We start from the raw sequence: 19,718 nt of genomic DNA, 5'->3' as shown, positions 1-19,718 counted from the left end.
TACTTTTATCCACGTATATTGTTTTTCATCAGGAAAAGCTTCTCTCCAGACATCCACAAGATCATGAAAAACTATCAATTTTCTAAAAACATCTGCTGACGGACTATGAGGTTCTTCATGATTCCTGTCCACTGTATGTTCTAAAGTGCAGTTAAAATCTCCATCCAAAACAATAATCCTACCCTGTGGGCCACTGCTTAATGCTGTATGAAGTTTCCCAAAAAAAAGTGTACGTTCAGTCCCAATATTCAATTCAATTCAATTCAAATTTATTTGTATAGCGCTATTCACAATACTTATTGTTTCAAAGCAGCTTTACAGAATGTGCATTTCAGAAATGTACATAGAAAAAAAATATAGTTAGTTAATCATGTAGTAATTTAGGGCATAACATATCGCCGGCGTTGAGTCGTCTCTTCACAGGCGTCGAGTCGTCTCTTCACAGGTGTCGTGTCGTCTCTTCACAGGCGTCGAGTCGTCTCTTCACAGGCGTCGAGTCGTCTCTTCACAGGCGTCGAGTCGTCTCTTCACAGACGTTTAGTCATCTTATCGCAGGTGTTGGGGCATCTGAGGTCTCCGTGAGAGGCTGGATACAAACTGGGGCTGACGAACGCTATTTACCTCGGGACTAGCGTCCCGAGATAACAGCAGAAAGGCAGATGGGAGATAATTAGCATAGCTGCTGTTCATAATGTTAATGCATTCGATCTGATTCAACAGTGGTATAAAAGGTAAGCATTATGTGAATGCTTGGCTAAAGAGATGCGTCTTTAATCTAGTTTTAAACTGGGACAGCGAGTCTGAGCCTCGAACAATATCAGGAAGGCTATTCCAGAGTTTAGGAGCAAAATGCGAGAACGCCCTCCCTCCTTTAGTGGACTTAGATATCCTAGGAATGACCAGAAGCCTCGAATTTAGTGATCTTAAAGAACGCGATGGATTGTAGGGCGATAGAAGGTCCATTAAATACACAGGAGCTAAACCATTTAGGGCTTTATAGGTCAGTAATAGTACTTTGTAATTGATACGGAACTTAATAGTTAACCAGTGTAGAGATGATAAAATTGGTGTTATATGATCATATTTTCTTGACCTAGTAAGAACTCTAGCGGCTGCATTTTGCACTAACTGTAGCTTGTTTATTGAGGATGCAGGACAACCAGCTAATAAAGCATTACAGTAATCTAGTCTCGAGGTCATGAATGCATGAACTAACTTTTCTGCATCAGAAACAGATAGCATGTTACGTAGCTTAGCAATGTTTCTAAGGTGGAAAAAGGCTGTTCTTGTAACATTTGAAATATGATTTTCGAAAGACAAGTTGCGGTCTAGTATAACACCCAGGTCTTTTACTGTAGTGGATAAAGTAACAGGACATCCTTCTAAATTAAAGTTGTATTGTACGAAGTTTTGTGGGTAGTTTTTTAGACCAATAAGTAATACCTCCGTTTTATCTGAATTTAGTAGCAGGAAATTACACGTCATCCAGCATTTTATATCTTTGAGACACTCTGTCAATTTAGATGAGTTAGTGTTTTCATCTGGTCGTGATGAAATATATAACTGAGTGTCATCAGCATAACAGTGGAAATTAATTCCATGTTTTCTTATAATATTACCAAGTGGCAGCATATATATTGAGAATAGCAGAGGGCCTAACACCGATCCTTGCGGCACTCCATGGTCTACTGACGTTATCTTCGATTTTTCCCCATTTAAACAGACAAAATGATAACGGTCTGATAAGTACGATCACGAATATTAAGTACTTAAGTACGAATATTAGGGGCATATACATTGAAGAGTGAAAAATTGAGCCCATGTAAAGCAACATCTACTCTTTGCAATCTACCTGGTAGAACATCAAAAACGGTCACATTCTGTTCCTTAAACTCAACTCCAAGAAGAATAGCCACTCCTGCACTGATACTAGAACCATGACTCATAACAACCTGTCCATCCCATTCACTCTGCCACTGAAATTGATTATTTACATCGGTGTGAGTTTCCTGTAGAAAAACAACACTACTTTTTTTCATAATACTGTAATATAATCAAAAAGACTAGCCCTTTTCAAAACCTCTCACTCTCAATTTTATCAGGCTGCGCCTGTCCTCCATCTCAAAACAACTCAGTTTCAGGCATGGGCTGCAAACACACCTGTCCCGGGCTCGTCTCCGGCTGCGTTACAGCGGGAGCATGACTCGGCCCGGCCGCCTCCTCAACAGCCCCCGCCAGGCCGTCTCCAGAGGCCTCCAGCACCGGTCTCACCTCGGGCACATCACCGGCCGCAGAGAGCGCTCCGTCCGGCTGCGGTTCTGACGCCACAGCCGTCGCAGCAACATCCGCGCCGGCCGCCCTCTCGCTGTCCTCCGCACCTGCAGCCGGAGCTGGCCTGTCTCGCCTCGGGCAAGTTTGTCTGACATGTCCAAACTCACCACACACAAAGCATTTCATTGACTCTGAACTTATAAACACAGTGTAATCCTTTCCCTCAATACTCAACTTCACCGACAGATTTTATGGATCACTCTGAGAGTTCAGAATCATTAAAGCCTGACGCCGAAAAGACATCACGTGTCTAATTTCGGGATTTTTACATCAAAGAGGAATCATTTTAATAGGACTTACTATTTTACCATACCTCTGGATAATTTGCTCTAGTTTTTCATTTTTAACAAACGGAGGTATGTTAGATAAAATGACTTTCTTGGCTGGGCTTGACAAAGGCAAAACAGGCACAAAAATGTCTTCGATTATCAACCCGGTTTCAACTATATCATCCACCATTTGGCTTTCACTAAGTAAAAACACAATTGCTTTGTTCATACGAGAGGCAGATTTTATATTAGCACCACCGATCGCCGCACTCACAGCTATCAGGCAATCCTCCACTGATACCACGGCCTCAGGCATACACTTACAACCATGCTTAATTGTTAATCGTGAGAGATCTGCCATTTCCGACCCCATTTACCTCACTCTCTGACCGAAGTCAGGGGAAAAACTAAACCTATTAACTATAAATGAGTTATAAGAAAAATAAATAAATAAATAAATAGAAAGCAAAGAACTCTCACTCAAACAAAGAGATACTTTCACTCCCAACAAACGGCTCCTTCCACACTCACTCCGCACATGCGCACAGAGAGAGAGAGAGAGAGAGAGAGAGAGAGAGAGAAAGAGAGATAGAGAGAGAGAGAGAGAGAGAGAGAGAGAAAGAGAGAGAGAGAGAGAAAGAGAGCGGGAGAGAGAGAGAGAGAGAGAGAGAGAAAGAGAGATAGAGAGAGAGAGAGAGAGAGAGAGAAAGAGAGATAGAGAGAGAGAGAGAGAGAGAGAGAGAGAAAGAGAGAGAGAGAGAGAAAGAGAGCGGGAGAGAGAGAGAGAGAGAGAGAGAAAGAGAGATAGAGAGAGAGAGAGAGAGAGAGAGAGAGAGAGAGAGAAAGAGAGAGAGAGAGAGAGAGAAAGAGAGCGGGAGAGAGAGAGAGAGAGAGAGAGAGAGAGAAAGAGAGAGAGAGAGAGAGAGAGAGAGAGAGAGAGAAAGATTTTTTGAAAGTTGTAAATAAGACAAGCTAACTCTTTATTTTACAGTGTCTGTTGTATAAACTATAAATTATGCATAATTACATGCAACTAACCGGAAACTAAACCACAATCCTAACCCTAACTCTATAGTAAGTGCATGTAGTAAAGTATTATTACACAGTTCTTAAATGCATAATTGCACTGTAACACGGACATCTTAAAATAAAGTGTAACCAGTTGATGGAACCCATATTTTACAAGAAAATACTAGTTCAGTTTTTCTATTTCAAAATCTCACATTCAGTTCACTTGCTGTTTCTTTTAATTGTTCGTGAAATCTATCAGCCATTTCTGAGTGAAAATTGTTTCTTCACCAATACATTGTTTTAGGTTAAATTTAATGAGCCATTGGTGTAATTACACAAATTAGTAGAGAAGAATATATATGAAAAACTGTAATAGATCTTGAAGAACATGTACAGTTCACTAACAACACAAAATTACACACAAAACATCAAATACAATTCATTGAAAACAAGTATGTTTAAGTCGAGACGTAAAGGCAGATAGAGGAGATATTATGAAGATATTACAAACTACGTCTAGTCGAGCTGAGCATTCTTGCAGCTGCATTTTATACGTACTGTAGCCTTTCAATGTGTGTGTGTGTGTGTGTGTGTGTGTGTGTGTGTGCGTTTTGTTGGCCAATTAATAGCCTACAATTAACGAGGCATTGCAGTTGCCAAAACGAGACGTTATTAGTGCATGAATGAGGGTTTCTATATCAGTCAGATTGAGCGAGGAGCGGAAACGTCCGGGAGTTTTTAACAACTGACCTAATATATATAATTTATAATATTTAAACTGTACATTTTATAATTACATTTTTAACCCAACATTTGGGTTTGTCCATATTTGACCCAAATTTTGGTTGAAACAACCCAGCATTTTTTAGGGTGTATATTTGGACGTCATCAGCATAACTATGAAAACGAAGTCCATGCTTGCGTATGATATCTGCAAGTGTCTGCATGGAGATGATAAAAAGTACCAGACCAAGAACTGAGCCCTGTGGAACACCCTGTGTCAGTGGAGCTGCGGGGCACTTACACACTCTGAAAAATATTGGGTTATTTTTTCTACCAAAATCCTGGGTTGAGCTTTTTGGGTCAATTTTTGGGGTTATCTTTTCAGTGTTTGGGTAGTTTTTGTGTTACCCTGATTCTGGGTCAGACCTATCAACCCAGTGTTTGGGTAGTTTTTGTGTAACCCAGATCCCGGGTCAGACGTAACAAGCCAGTGTTTGGGTAGTTTTTGTGTAACCCAGATCCTGGATCAGATGTAACAAGCTAGTGTTTGGGTAATTTTTGTGTAACCCAGATCCCAGACGTAACAACCCAGGTGTTGAGTTATTTATCGTGGGCTTTTTGCGACCTCTTCAGGAGAGAGCAGTGCAGCTCCGTCAAAGTGGTGCATGTCTTCTGTAAAATAGAGGTTTGGTACATTTTATTTTATCAAAAATTCATCATTGTTCTGTATATGGTTTAATTTTATGCGAAGCATCATATGAATCCTTGATGTTTTTTAAACAAGCTTAAATGTAGGCAATATGTATTCAAAACTATATAAAATATCCTACAATGTAAAATATGATAAAAAATTAAGGAATTATAATGCAAAACGGTGGTTGTATAGTTTAGAGTTTAGAGGATAAAGTTAATCAGTAAACATTAATTCATATATGAAGTAAAAAAGCAAGTACTATTGTAAAAATGAATCAACCCAGTATGCTGGGTTAAATCAACCAATTATGATGGGTAACATAAACAACCCAATTTTCTGGGTAAAATTAACTCAACATGTGTTCTGTCCTATATTTACCCAGCCCTTGGGTTGAAAACCCAGTGCTTTTTAGAGTGTAGTATTTTCTATCAGTGAGATAAGAACCAGGAAAGAGCAACAACCGATTCCGATATCAGAAAGACGGGAAATGAGAACATCATGACAGATAGTATCAAACGCTGATCTTAGATCAAGGAGAATTAGATTTGTGTAAACCCAGAATCCAGAGAAAGAAGGATATCATTAACCACGAGAATAAGAGCCATGTCAGTACTGTGTGATGCCAGAAAGGGTAAATTAGAGACCGGCCTGTAATTGTTCGTATTGAAAGGATCCAGGTTAGATTTCTCAGGGATGGGTGTGACAGCAGCAATTTTCATTTATTTAGCAGATACTAAACTACAATTTACCAAAATGGTTATGATGGGTGAAATATCAGAAACACACATTTTAAGTAAAACAGTCTGGGTTGCGGTCAAGCACCGGTCATTCTATGGTTTTTAATTTTTAATAATGTTTCTTTTTAGTTTTTGTTATCAGTTACTGTACATTAGGCTTTAATGCTCTATCTTATGTTGTTAAATTAATGTTTACTATGTTATTTTAGTGTCTTGTGTTGTTAGGATGGTGTGTGTGTGTGTGTGTGTGTGTGTGTGTGTGTGTGTGTGTGTGTGTGTGTGTGTGTGTGTGTGTGTGTGTGTGTGTGTGTGTGTGTGTGTGATGGGTAGGTTTAGGGATGGGGCAGTGTGTGTGTGTGTGTGTGTGTGTGATGGGTAGGTTTAGGGATGGGGGGAGTGTGTGTGTGTGTGTGTGTGTGTGTGTGTGTGTGTGTGTGTGTGTGTGTGTGTGTGTGTGTGTGTGTGTGTGTGTGTGTGTGTGTGTGTGTGTTTGTTTTTGTGATTTGTGAGGACACAAATGTGTATAATGACATGGGCATTACACTGGTATTACAACTTGAACGCGATTTATGAGGACATTTCATGAGTCCTCATATTTCAAATGGCTTTAAAAACATATTAAGCAGTGTTAAAAATGTAAAAATGCAGAATGTCTCCTGTGATGGGTAGGTTTAGGGATGGGGGCAGTGTGTGTGTGTGTGTGTGTGTGTGTGTGTGTGTGTGTGTGTGTGTGTGTGTGTGTGTGTGTGTGTGTGTGTGTGTGTGTGATGGGTAGGTTTAGGGATGGGGGGAGGGTGTGTGTGTGTGTGTGTGTGTGTGTGTGTGTGTGTGTGTGTGTGTGTGTGTGTGTGTGTGTGTGTGTGTGTGTGTGTGGGGGGGTGTGTGAGATGGGTAGGTTTAGGGATAGGGGCAGTGTGTGTGTGTGTGTGTGTGTGTGTGTGTGTGTGTGTGTGTGTGTGTGTGTGTGTGTGTGTGTGTGTGTGTGTGTGTGTGTGTGTGTGACACTGTGTTTATTTATCTCTGCTGCTTGTGTTGAACATTGATTCATCATGACTTTCTGTTCATCAGTGTTATTATGGTGGATGTCAGTGTATGTAAAAACATCCGAAACAAATTTTAGTAGCAACATGGCCTAAAAAAAAGAAGAAGAAAAAAAACATTTTACAGGTAGTTCTGTAGATGTTTTAATTGTTCCTGTTTTCAAGCTGCCTTTTTTTCTTTCCTTCTTTTTTGCCAGTAAAAACATCAAGTTGCAGTCTGTGTATTGAACACCGTGTGTGGGTCGTGTGTGTCTCGCTCGCGCTGCTCCGCGCTCTTGTCAATCAGCAGAATTATCGCGGCTCGCGTTGCGCAGGCGTGATCCAGTCTGAGCCGCGCGAGCTCGAGGCCAGTCTCTCTCTCTCTCTCTCTCTCTCTCTCTCTCTCTCTCTCTGGAGCGAACCAGCTCTATCTCTACCGCCAGACATGCCTCTGCACCACCTGCGGATCGCGCGTCTCTCCGGCGCGTGAATGGCCCTCGCGCCATGGACGAATTGCCGTTCAAGAAAGTCAAGACCCGGCGCCGGAGGAGCCACTGTCCGCCCGGGGTCATCGCGTGCGAGGACGAGTTCGACTGCAAGGAGCTCGAGTCGCTCTTCCACAACTACAACCTGAAGCTGGAGCAGGCGTCCACGCTGAAAGCGCTGTGCGTGCTCCTCCTGCTGTCCTCCGGGCTCAGTCTGCTGGAGCTGCTGCTGTCCGGCGCCGGCCTCAGCGTCGCCAAGTGCTCCTACCCCGTGCACTGCGTCGTCTTCATCGCGCTCTTCATCGTCAGCAACGTCAAGTACCTGCAGGTGCCCCAGCTGCAGCAGATCGCGCACCTGAGCCTGTTCTTCAGCCTCACCTTCGCGCTGCTGTGCTGCCCGTTCCCGCACGCGTCGGGCGCGTCGGGTCCGGAGCAGGGCGTGTGGCCGCTGCTGCTGCTGACTTTCGTGGCGTACGCGTTGCTGCCCGTGCGGACGCTGCTCGCGCTGCTCTTCGGGCTGCTGGTGTCCGTGTCGCACACGGTCGTCGCGGCCGCGTCGGTGACGGCGAAGACGCAACGCCTGTGGAGAGCGGTGAGCCTCTGTTTCTTTATACACACGCGTAATATAGTTCGTGAGTTCAGCACTGGACAGCGAGCGCGCGCGCTCAGACACCGACACCGGACGCATGTTTTCAATGTTAAACGCAATAATTGCTACAATGCAGGGAAATGCAATACATAAGCTGACTGATCAACAGGCTTTTCTAAAGCTCATCTAGCCTATTTGATCATCACGCATAATCAAGATTATGTTCGAGATGCTCTGCGTCAATCTGTTTGTTAGGATGTTTAAAACACTCCTGCCATGCAATCAAGCTGTATGATTTACTGCTTACTCTGTTTCTCAAGTTAAGTGCATGTTCTAAGAGTGAAATATTTTCACTCAGTAAATTGCTAAATTTCACAAATAAGTTAATTAGGAATTAACGTGACATTTTAAAGGAGAAAGACTGAAATAGTATTAAATTGTAAACGCACACCAGTAATCTTCTAAATGATTTGTTTTAGTGGGAAAATCTGAATCAGAAGTTCTACTAACTTAATCTCTGAGTTTATTAAATTGAAATATGTTAACTGATTATCTCAAATTAGCTGCGATACAGATTGATTTTAAACAAAATAGTCCTGCTATCATTCACTTTTGTGAACGGTTAACCTTTTAATAATATCTGTTGATTTGCTGGAAAGTATTTGAAGGAGCTAAAGACTATGATGACGCGTTATTAACATCACAAATCTATTTAAAAAAATGTATGTATATTTATTACACTATTTGTGTTACATCTACTGCATTATTACAGCTAACTAGTTAATGCTACTCTTTGTTAATGGGTAGTTTTTATCGTTTGTTTTCAGATGAGAACACAGGTTCAGTATGTGGAACTGTGCATTTAGTGTATTGCAGAGTCTTCATGTCTTTATTTGCGTACTTGTGTGACAAATGTTTCTGGCCTCATCCTGATGAATTTAGAAAAAAGACAGAAACGTGCTGCACTTTATACTGAGAGTCACACACACTCTTGGCAGAAAAGCTTCTATATCGAACCATAAAGGGTTTTGTCAAGCGCTTCATTTATAGAACCTTTAGGGGTTACATCATGGTATCATTTTATAGATTTAGTTTTAATTAATTAATTTTGTTTACATTTTTGATTAAATGTTATAAATTAAACAGTCATTCACATACTTCATCAGTAGAAAACATTGAAATAACATAAACATAAAATTTTGCAATAATTTAAGACATTAAACTGCCTTGCTGTTTGACATCTTTCTCTCTTCTGATCAACGTAATCAATCTCTTGATATTTCTGTCCTCTTATGGAAATTCAGAAACGCTATCGTGGATTTGATCTTTTGGGGCAAATGGGAAATTCATTTAATTCAATTCAATTAAATTCCTTTTATTGTCATTGCATGTATACAATTCAATGAATTAGCAAACCTTGCGGTGCATCCACAGATGACAACACAACAACAATAATGAAGACACCATAAATGTAACACACTACAATACTAAAATTTAATCGACAATTTCAGTAAAGATATTGCACATTGTTGTCACAAAGTGACCCTAACTGTAATTATGATTAGTGCAATTGAAACATGACTATTCAAGGTGTAATCAAAAGTTCATTGTTTAGCAGTGTTGTTAAGTTCTCAGAAACTATGTTAGTTGGATCCAGATTCGCCCAGAGGACGAGTGGCTCGAAGTAGGACGGCTCAGAACAGAGACCAGACACACTTCTGAAAGCTATTTTAGCACAAAAGTGAGCAATGAGGCTTCAGATGATCCATCCGGATCCACAGACGTCTATAGATGTGACTGAAGTTAGGGTTAGTGCTCAGTACTGGTCTCCTGCAGGACTGACGCATACAGATATATTACTAAAATATCGCATGGAAATCATGTCAGGAATGGTTGGCACCACTCTTACGGCAAGGCATGTTGTAAAGCCTGCCAAGAGGGCATTACAATAGTCCAGTCTGAATAGAACAAGAGCCTGGACCAGGAGTTGTGTAGCTCCGATAGGAAGGGTCTGATCCTCCTGATGTATAAGGCAAATCTGCAGGACTGGGCGGTTCTAGCAGTGTGGTCTGTGAGGTTCAACTGATCATCAATCACAACTCCAAGGTTCCTGTCTGTCCTGGATGGAGTTATGGTTGATAAGCCTAGCTGAATGGGGATTTAATATTCAACAATATTATTGATCTGCCTGCATCGACACCATTATACTGAACTAAGCTGGACATCATTGTTTTCTCCAAACCGGCTATATATATATAAATTAACTAAATTAATAACTTTTTTACAACAAAAATTAACCATCAGTGAACTTAAGCTGTACTGTGATGCTATTTTCTTCTAGATCTGATGTACAGCAGAAACTAACTTTGTTGCATTATTTTCCTGTTATCACTATAGAGCTGCTTTGAAACAATCTGTGTTGTAAAAAGTGCTATATAAATAAAGGTGACTTAACTTGACTTGACTGAATGGAGAAGTTGTGCTAAAGTGCAAGCAATTCTGTCTTTATAAGGTTGTGTTGAAGGTGATGGTCCTTCATCCAGTAATAAATGTCTGTCAGGCAGGCTGAGATACGAGCATCTACCGTCTAATCCTCTGGCTGGAATGAGAGGTAGAGTTGTGTGTTGTCAGCGTAGCAGTGATAGGAAAAAACATGTTTCTGAATGACAGATCCTAGTGATGACATGTAGATGGAGAAGAGAAGCGGTCCCAGCACTGAGCCCTGAGGCACTCCAGTAGCTAGATGATAACAGTGATAGGAAAACACATGTTTCTGAATGACAGATCCTAGTGATGTCATGCAGATGGAGAAGATAAGCAGTCCCAGCACTGAGCCCTGAGGCACTCCAGTAGCTAGATGTTGGGTCTTAGACATCTCACCCCGACACAACACCCTGAAAGTGTTTTCTTTTTTGTGGTTAAAAATGTGAGACGCAAATCAGTGCAAGGAAACACAAGCAAGGTCTACAGACACATTTTTAAAGTTAAACTTCTTTTCATTTTTAGATTGCCATGTCATGTGCGAGACACTGCAAAAGATGCGAGACGCGAGAACAACAGTCAAACTTGTCAGTCTAGCGCTTGTTTACTTGTTTATGGAAAAACAGTGCAGTGGAAAAACATGTGAACGGAGTGTCACTCACATGAATGTTTCATTTCCCTCTAGGCCTGAAAAACACGTTTCATGGGCAGTTGCTTACTGAAAACTTTTAGTGCACAGTTCATAATGTAAGGCATGCATTGAGGAGTGAATTTTGTGTGAGGGCCAAAGATTTCCACACGCAGATGTGAACTCACTGTACTGAGTGACAGAAAGCTGCTTGGTGTGAGTGACTTGAGTGTGAGCTGTGCTTCATACACTACACTATTGACAGTAGACAACAGACAGTAAATTTTACTGATGCACCTTTAGATTCTCAGTGCTGCCACGAGAGACTAGTAGACATGAACTTAAACCATCTCCTTCTGCGGATTCACTTTCCTCTCTCAGATACATAACTACAACTACATAATGATAGTCAAAAGAGTCATGCTGAGCAACTTAGTTAAAGCTAGTTGACATGTTTACATGAACAATACCTGAACAATAACACATCTGGTATAATTACTCTATCAACTCCTTAACATTTGAGCTTTGCAAATATCATTGTTAATGGGTAGTTTTCATCATTTTGTTTAAACACAGATTCAGTATGTGGGACTGTGCATTTAGTGTTTTGCAGAGTCTACATGTCTGTATTTGCATACTTGCGTGACGAATGTTTCTGGCCTCATCCTGATGCCTTTTGAAAAAAGAGAGAAACATGCTGCACTTTATACTGTTAGAGTCACACAATCTTAGAAGAAAAGCTTCTATATCGAACCATAAATTTAGTTTTAATCAATCAATTTTGTTTACATTTTAATTAAATTTTATGGATTAAACAACGTGTAAACCTACTTCATCAGTAGAACGAAGAAATAACATAAACATAAAAGTATTTTGCAATCATTTAAGATATTTCTCCTTATATAGAAGCTTTTTGGCAAAAAAGGTTCTTTAAAATTGGGTCAAGAACCCTAGAGTTTTATATAGAACTCCACTGAACCTTTTACTCATGTTGGTCTGTGTGTAAATCACTGAGTTTTCAGCATGTGCTTGTGCAGAGTAAGGCCGGCTAAATAAAGGCGCTGTTCGTGTGTCCTCTGACGAATCTAATCCAATAAAGAAGAGATAGACTCACGTCTCTTAACTCTACGACCTGAATATGAACAGAAAACCAGCACTGACCACACTGATGAGGACAAACACACGTCCAAACGAAACTACAGCCACACTTAATGCTGTTGTTCACATTGCTCCACTGACAAAAATTGTTCTAGTGCACTTTTACAAAGTCTTGTTGTTATCAGGCTCTACTAGAACAGGTTTTCCTGCTTCAATGTTGATTATTTTCCTCATATTCTCCATTGTTGCAGCTCCTCTCTTCCCAGTCTGTCAGTAACGCTCTGTTTACTTCCTGTCTCTATGAAGCCCCTCCTACTGCGCTCTGATTGGTCGGCTGGAGCAGTGTGTTGTGATTGGTCGAGCGCTTCGAGTGTGTTCGGGAAATGTCCCGCCCCTTACCATAACCGCCAGTTTAACACACTACTAACTAACTCAACCAGGCCCCGCCCCTTTATTCTGCGTATGAATTATTATAATGAGGAATATTGTGACGTGTTTGTTCCCGGAAGAAACTCAAGATACAATGGAGGCGTTTCAGGAGTTCAGAAACACTGACTCTGATATAGAGAAGAACTGGAGCTTTTTCATGATTAAACAGCAACATTACACACTAAAGAAAGATCTTTATAGCTCACATATTGAAGATTGTGTCGTGTCAACATGTTTTGTAATGATTGATCTGGTCTGTATGTTGGCAGCTGGTGGCGAACACACTCCTCTTCACCAGTGTGAATCTGTCCGGTCTGTTCGTACGCGTCCTGACGGAACGAGCGCAGCGGAAATCCTTTCTCCAGGCCCGAAACTGCATCGAGGAGCGACTGCGCATGGAGGACGAGAACGAGAAGCAGGTCAAACTTCTCGTGATTCCTTGATTCTTCACAGATGCTTGTGCTGTTTGTTCTTGATTTCTCATGTGAACGTCCACTCATGCAGGAGCGTCTGTTGATGAGTCTTCTGCCCAGGAACGTGGCCATGGAGATGAAGGAAGACTTCCTCAAACCGCCCGAGAGGATCTTCCACAAGATTTACATCCAGCGGCACGACAACGTCAGGTAACGCGGACTGAGAAGGTTTTTGTAAATGTAAAGGTTACTAACGTCAACTTGATAACGACTTGATTAACCAGCTGGAGACTTTGTTTTCTTTCTTTACACTCTTGACTGACTGATGGAAAAATACTAGAATTTACTTTATTTCTAGCCCTTTCTTGTACAGTACATTGTACATTTGGCCTAGACATAAACATAATGTACAATTTTCTACATGTCAGAGTTATTTTTATTAATTTGATTCAATAATAACAATGCATTTTCATGGTGTAGTCATTATTGTGATTTTTTTATTATATATTTGTATATATATATATTATTTATTTATTTATTTAATTGAATGGAAAATTTTCAAAACCCCTTTTTCCACCCTAGTTATTGCTAGTGGTCGTCTTCTACTATTCACTTTACTACTGTACATGTTCAGTCTCATTGTGAATGACATTCTTCTAAACAAATTTCTTTTATGAAAAATCTTTTATGAAAATTTCTCTGCTGATCTTTAGTCAGCGTTCACTATAGGGTTTATTGTTGTAAGTGTTGGTTCTCGTGGAGTACAGGATTCTGTGATCAGTGAAGGTCCTTCAGCTCCGTGTGTCCTGCGGTGTTTCTGAGACACTTCGCTGGTCTGCAGATTAAACCTCTGCAGGGATTTACTGCAACGGACACTAAAGACTGTTGCGTAACGCTGGCAGTGCTTAAAGACACACACACACACACACACACACACACACACACACACACACACACACACACACACACACACACACACACACACACACACACACACACACACACACACACACACACACACACACACACACACACACACACACACACACACTGACAGAGATCTGCTCATGCTCAAGCGTATTTCTGTCCAGATCAGAGGGAGGGAATATGCGCCATTCCTCCTCCTTCCCTGTTGACTGTGAGTGACATCACTGAAATATTAACACCAAATATTTTTCAGTATTTCTAACAGTGATATTCATATATATTTCAATATATAAACATTTACTTTAAAGGGTGATTCATGTTTCAGTGAGAGGAAACATCATTTAACTGAACAGTCATCAACAGAGAAGCCAGTTTGACTTTGAATTTTACAGAACAAATAACTCACAGGATTCAAGCACTTTAAAGTGCCCCTGCTATGCTATTTTAAAGATTGTTAATGTTGTTTTTGCGTCTCCTACAACAGGTTTGCATGCATCCAAGGTCAAAAACACTAATTTTCTTATAATATACATCGCAGCATCAGATGGCCCAGTCTGTTGTGATTGGTCTACTCTGGTCTGATTGGTCAGATGGCCCAGTCTGCTGTGATTGGTCTACTCTGCTCTGATTGGTCAGATGGCCCAGTCTGTTGTGATTGGTCTACTCTGCTCTGATTGGTCAGATGGGCCAGTCTGCTGTGATTGGTCTACTCTGCTCTGATTGGTCAGATGGCCCAGTCTGCTGTGATTGGTCTACTCTGCTCTGATTGGTCAGATGGCCCAGTCTGTTGTGATTGGTCTACTCTGCTCTGATTGGTCAGATGGCCCAGTCTGTTGTGATTGGTCTACTCTGCTCTGATTGGTCAGATGGCCCAGTCTGCTGTGATTGGTCTACTCTGCTCTGATTGGTCAGATGGCCCAGTCTGTTGTGATTGGTCTACTCAGCTCTGATTGGTCAGATGGCCCAGTTTGTTGTGATTGCTCTGATTGGTCAGATGGCCCAGTTTGTTGTGATTGCTCTGATTGGTCAGATGGCCCAGTTTGTTGTGATTGCTCTGATTGGTCAGATGGCCCAGTCTGTTGTGATTGTTCTACTCTGCTCTGATTGGTCAGATTTACCCAGTCTGCTGTGATTGGTCTACTCTGCTCTGATTGGTCAGTCTGCTGTGATTGGTCAACCTCTTACAGGGCATGCCTTTTTAAATTTTAGAATAAAACATTTTCACCAAGTAATAAGACACCAATAACTACTGTCCATAATGTCACAGCAACCACAGCCACTAAGAACACCCTAGCAACCACTTGTGTTCAGTTCATGATGTGTCATTACACATAAGGCTGATTAAATGATGTGTGACTCCTGTTCGTCTCTGTCCTGTTCTGTCACTCATTATCTCCATTGATTGAAAGATTCTGTCACTCATGCTCATCTGATTGCTTGTCAACAGCATGAACTCTGTCACAGATGGACGCGCATTAAGATACTCACAGCAAACTGAATTTATGGCACCAGTGTTTCGGTGGCATCTGTGATCTGACAGAGCGGCATTTGAGCGGCTCAGTGTTCCTGCGCCTCCGCACACACTCCGCGGGACGCCTCGAACGCCTCGCTCTCATGTGTGTGTCGCTTCACAGCTCAGATGGAGCTGGACGTCAGTGTTCATGTGTTTCTGGACCGTCAAGGTGTGTGTGTGTGTGTGTGTGTATCATCATATCTTCATCATATCACTGTAACAGTGGGAGGCAGTCAAATGACAGGTGGCCAAACCGTCATCAGACCTGGTTTATTAACACTCTCATGAGAAGCAGAGAGACTGAAGCCTTTATCTCAGTTACTGTGGTGTGAGCTTCAGATCTGACTCATATTTCATCAACTGTTTACTGCCCTGGAAAAATGTTCTTCCTTTACGTATTTTTGACTTGCTTATTTTTAACTTGTTTAACAGTACAAATATCTAAATATCTAAATTCAAATAGCTGAATATCTTAAATCAAGATACATTTGCTTGAGATGCACAAAGACATGCACATGAGACGTCTTGTTTACAGTTTATACATGAAACAAGACAGAAACTATGTGGACGGAGGTTGAAATAGAGGTTGTGATCAGCTTCACTCCTCTATTGTACTTAGTGTTCATGTCATTCATCTTTCTTTAGTGTGTAATGTTGTTGTTTGAGAGTGAAAAAGCTCCAGTTCTTCTCTATATCAGCGTCAGTGTTTCTGAACTCCTGAAACGCCTCCATTGTAGTCTTGAGTTTCTCCCGGGAACGAACACGTCACAATATTCCTCATTATAATAATTCATACGCAGAATAAAGGGGCGGGGCCTGGTTGAGTTAGTTAGTAGTGTGTTAAACTGGCGGTTATGGTAAGGGGCGGGACATTTCCCGAACACACTCGAAGTGCTCGACCAATCCGGCACGGTTACAGAAATGTATGTGCTTTACAAAAACAAGGCTTGGTGGTCATATGACACATTTGAAGAGTGTGCAGTGTGACAATAGGGATGTTCCAGTCTTTAATATGCTATTTGCTGTATATGCAGGAGACAGTCATTAGTTAACACAGGGTGAAATGAGTGATCCTGCTTTTTTATTGGCTTATGACATTCAGATTCGTCTGGACTCACTGCAGGAGTGACGGAAGATTTCGTCCAACCATCTTTAATAAAATAAACACTCTGCCTGCCAAATAACAATTATAAACACCCCACTGAAATGTTTAAATGTTCACAACAGAGGATCAAAGCAGAAATTACAGCTGCTCATTGTGCAAGAGATCAATGCCAACACTAAACGTGTAAAAATAGACAGATTTATATGTCTTTTTACTGATATTATGCTTATAGATGATACATTTAGAAATAGCCTCACGCTTTGACGACAGAGAAGTTGCACCTCTGCGAGAGAAAGCAGAAAGCGTCCACTCATGTCTAATGAACTTGAGCACGGACAGATTTATTTTCATCACGAAGAACATCCAGGGCTTCAGCTCGGCCTTTGCTAGATTAACCCCAGCGGACTCGTCTCTGTCCATTCATTATTACAGTGAAGGAGGACAGACAGATACAGGCCAGCGCCTCTGTGCCGGAGCTCAGGACACAGAGGACAGTTGTCATCTCACACTGAATAATTTAATCTGAATCAGATGAAACATTCAATAAAATTGTGACACCCATATTAAACTGATCACTACTGCAACGGAAATATAAACAAACATATCACTTCATTTTATATTATTATTATTATTAATATTTTCTTCCTTATTGAGATGTGACAATAGATAGCAAGAGACTCTGCTAAACCCCTTCCCCTGCTCTCTGTTCCTCCAGCATCTTGTTTGCGGATATCGTGGGCTTCACGAGTCTGGCGTCGCAGTGCACAGCGCAGGAGCTGGTCAAACTGCTCAACGAGCTCTTCGGGAAGTTCGACGAGCTGGCCACGGTGAGTCTCTCCTGCTCTCTCCTCTCATTGGCTCATTCCTGTTGCTATGACAAGTGATGTGTAGCCTAGTGTGGTGTAGCAGTACACATCAGGTGTCCCATGCGCAGAATTTGTGCTCTGCATTTCACCCATCCAAGTGCACACACACACACACACACGCACACACACACACACACACACACACACACACACACACACACACACACACACACACACACACACACACACACACACACACACACACACACACACACACACACACTAGGGGTTGTGAAATGTTTTGGTACTTTGATACTTGATGTCACGATTCTCGATACTTTTCTTATTTGACTGCACTAGACAGTTTACTGTAATAGATGTAGAAGAAAAAAAATCCTACTGAATTACATGCAAACCTCGAAATTAATTTCGTTTTTCCTCTCATTTTAGTCAACCCAATATTATAAAACAAATTCCCTTTAAGCTGACTACAATCATTACACACAGTCTTCTGTAATAAAGCAAGGCAGGCAATTTTATTTATTTATTTTATATTAAAAATAGGAACAAAAAAGCAAATTACAAACAATAGAACACATACAATAGAAAAAAACATAAAAATTAAATATTGTTTTGGGAACAGTAGCGTAGGCTTATTTACAGTTTTTTTCGACTGCTAAACGACAGTGAGCACAACTGGAGCTGCACGTGTAAAGTCGAACTACAGTTCATGTGGACCAAACTCTAGTTCAAAACTCTACACACTTATCCCATGACTTTAACACAACCTGCACAACACTGTGGATTTACAGCACTTTGTCCAAATGCTAACACACTGCTGTCAAAACTGTTGAAACACACATTCACAACAGAATAGAGTTCAGCTTGTGTCTCTCTCACACACACACACACACACACACACACACACACACACACACACACACACACACACACACACACACACACACACACACACACACACACACACAGTGTGACAGTGTGTGTTATCTCAGTGAGGGTTGTGTAGTGTTTTACTCTCAGTGTGTTCTGAGTGACAGTGTGTGTTATCTCAGTGAGGGTTGTGTAGTGTTTTCCTCTCAGTGTGTTCTGAGTGACAGTGTGTGTTATCTCAGTGAGGGTTGTGTAGTGTTGTTACTCTCAGTGTGTTCTGAGTGACAGTGTGTGTTATCTCAGTGAGGGTTGTGTAGTGTTGTTACTCTCAGTGTGTTCTGAGTGACAGTGTGTGTTATCTCATTGAGGGTTGTGTAGTGTTTTACTCTCAGTGTGTTCTGAGTGACAGTGTGTGTTATCTCAGTGAGGGTTGTGTAGTGTTTTCCTCTCAGTGTGTTCTGAGTGACAGTGTGTGTTATCTCAGTGAGGGTTGTGTAGTGTTGTTACTCTCAGTGTGTTCTGAGTGACAGTGTGTGTTATCTCAGTGAGGGTTGTGTAGTGTTGTTACTCTCAGTGTGTTCTGAGTGACAGTGTGTGTTATCTCAGTGAGGGTTGTGTAGTGTTGTTACTCTCAGTGTGTTCTGAGTGACAGTGTGTGTTATCTCAGTGAGGGTTGTGTAGTGTTGTTACTCTCAGTGTGTTCTGAGTGACAGTGTGTGTTATCTCAGTGAGGGTTGTGTAGTGTTGTTACTCTCAGTGTGTTCTGAGTGACAGTGTGTGTTATCTCATTGAGGGTTGTGTAGTGTTTTACTCTCAGTGTGTTCTGAGTGACAGTGTGTGTTATCTCAGTGAGGGTTGTGTAGTGTTTTCCTCTCAGTGTGTTCTGAGTGACAGTGTGTGTTATCTCAGTGAGGGTTGTGTAGTGTTGTTACTCTCAGTGTGTTCTGAGTGACAGTGTGTGTTATCTCAGTGAGGGTTGTGTAGTGTTGTTACTCTCAGTGTGTTCTGAGTGACAGTGTGTGTTATCTCAGTGAGGGTTGTGTAGTGTTTTACTCTCAGTGTGTTCTGAGTGACAGTGTGTGTTATCTCAGTGAGGGTTGTGTAGTGTTGTTACTCTCAGTGTGTTCTGAGTGACAGTGTGTGTTATCTCAGTGAGGGTTGTGTAGTGTTTTCCTCTCAGTGTGTTCTGAGTGACAGTGTGTGTTATCTCAGTGAGGGTTGTGTAGTGTTTTACTCTCAGTGTGTTCTGAGTGACAGTGTGTGTTATCTCAGTGAGGGTTGTGTAGTGTTTTTCCTCTCAGTGTGTTCTGAGTGACAGTGTGTGTTATCTCAGTGAGGGTTGTGTAGTGTTTTCCTCTCAGTGTGTTCTGAGTGACAGTGTGTGTTATCTCAGTGAGGGTTGTGTAGTGTTTTCCTCTCAGTGTGTTCTGAGTGACAGTGTTTGTTATCTCAGTTAGGGTTGTGTAGTGTGTTTACTCTCAGTGTGTTCTGAGTGACAGTGTGTGTTATCTCAGTGAGGGTTGTGTAGTGTTTTCCTCTCAGTGTGTTTTGAGTGACAGTGTGTGTTAT

The 19,718-nt window shown here is 41.4% G+C and overlaps 1 protein-coding gene across 2 annotated transcripts in view; it reads left to right on the top strand.

Moving 5' to 3' along the window:
• Positions 1-7,172: 7,172 nt before the first annotated feature.
• Positions 7,173-19,718, top strand: part of adcy1b (adenylate cyclase 1b) — an 82,670-nt gene continuing 70,124 nt past the window's right edge. The window contains exons 1-4 of one of the 2 annotated variants that reach the window (XM_077217270.1): positions 7,173-7,861; positions 12,764-12,913; positions 12,999-13,117; positions 17,168-17,279. In XM_077217270.1, the coding sequence (XP_077073385.1) occupies positions 7,289-7,861; positions 12,764-12,913; positions 12,999-13,117; positions 17,168-17,279 (954 nt within the window). In that variant the 5' untranslated portion in view covers positions 7,173-7,288. The remainder of the gene's footprint in view (positions 7,862-12,763; positions 12,914-12,998; positions 13,118-17,167; positions 17,280-19,718) is intronic. The other variant, XM_077217269.1, reaches the window with a different exon arrangement.

This window comes from Siphateles boraxobius, unplaced genomic scaffold (genome assembly GCF_051911475.1).
Source record: "Siphateles boraxobius isolate OS27281-9 unplaced genomic scaffold, OSU_SipBor_1 72, whole genome shotgun sequence".
Taxonomy (NCBI): domain Eukaryota; kingdom Metazoa; phylum Chordata; class Actinopteri; order Cypriniformes; family Leuciscidae; genus Siphateles; species Siphateles boraxobius.
The sequence above is the reverse complement of the archived record's forward strand: the minus strand, read 5'-3'. Positions and strand labels throughout refer to the sequence as shown.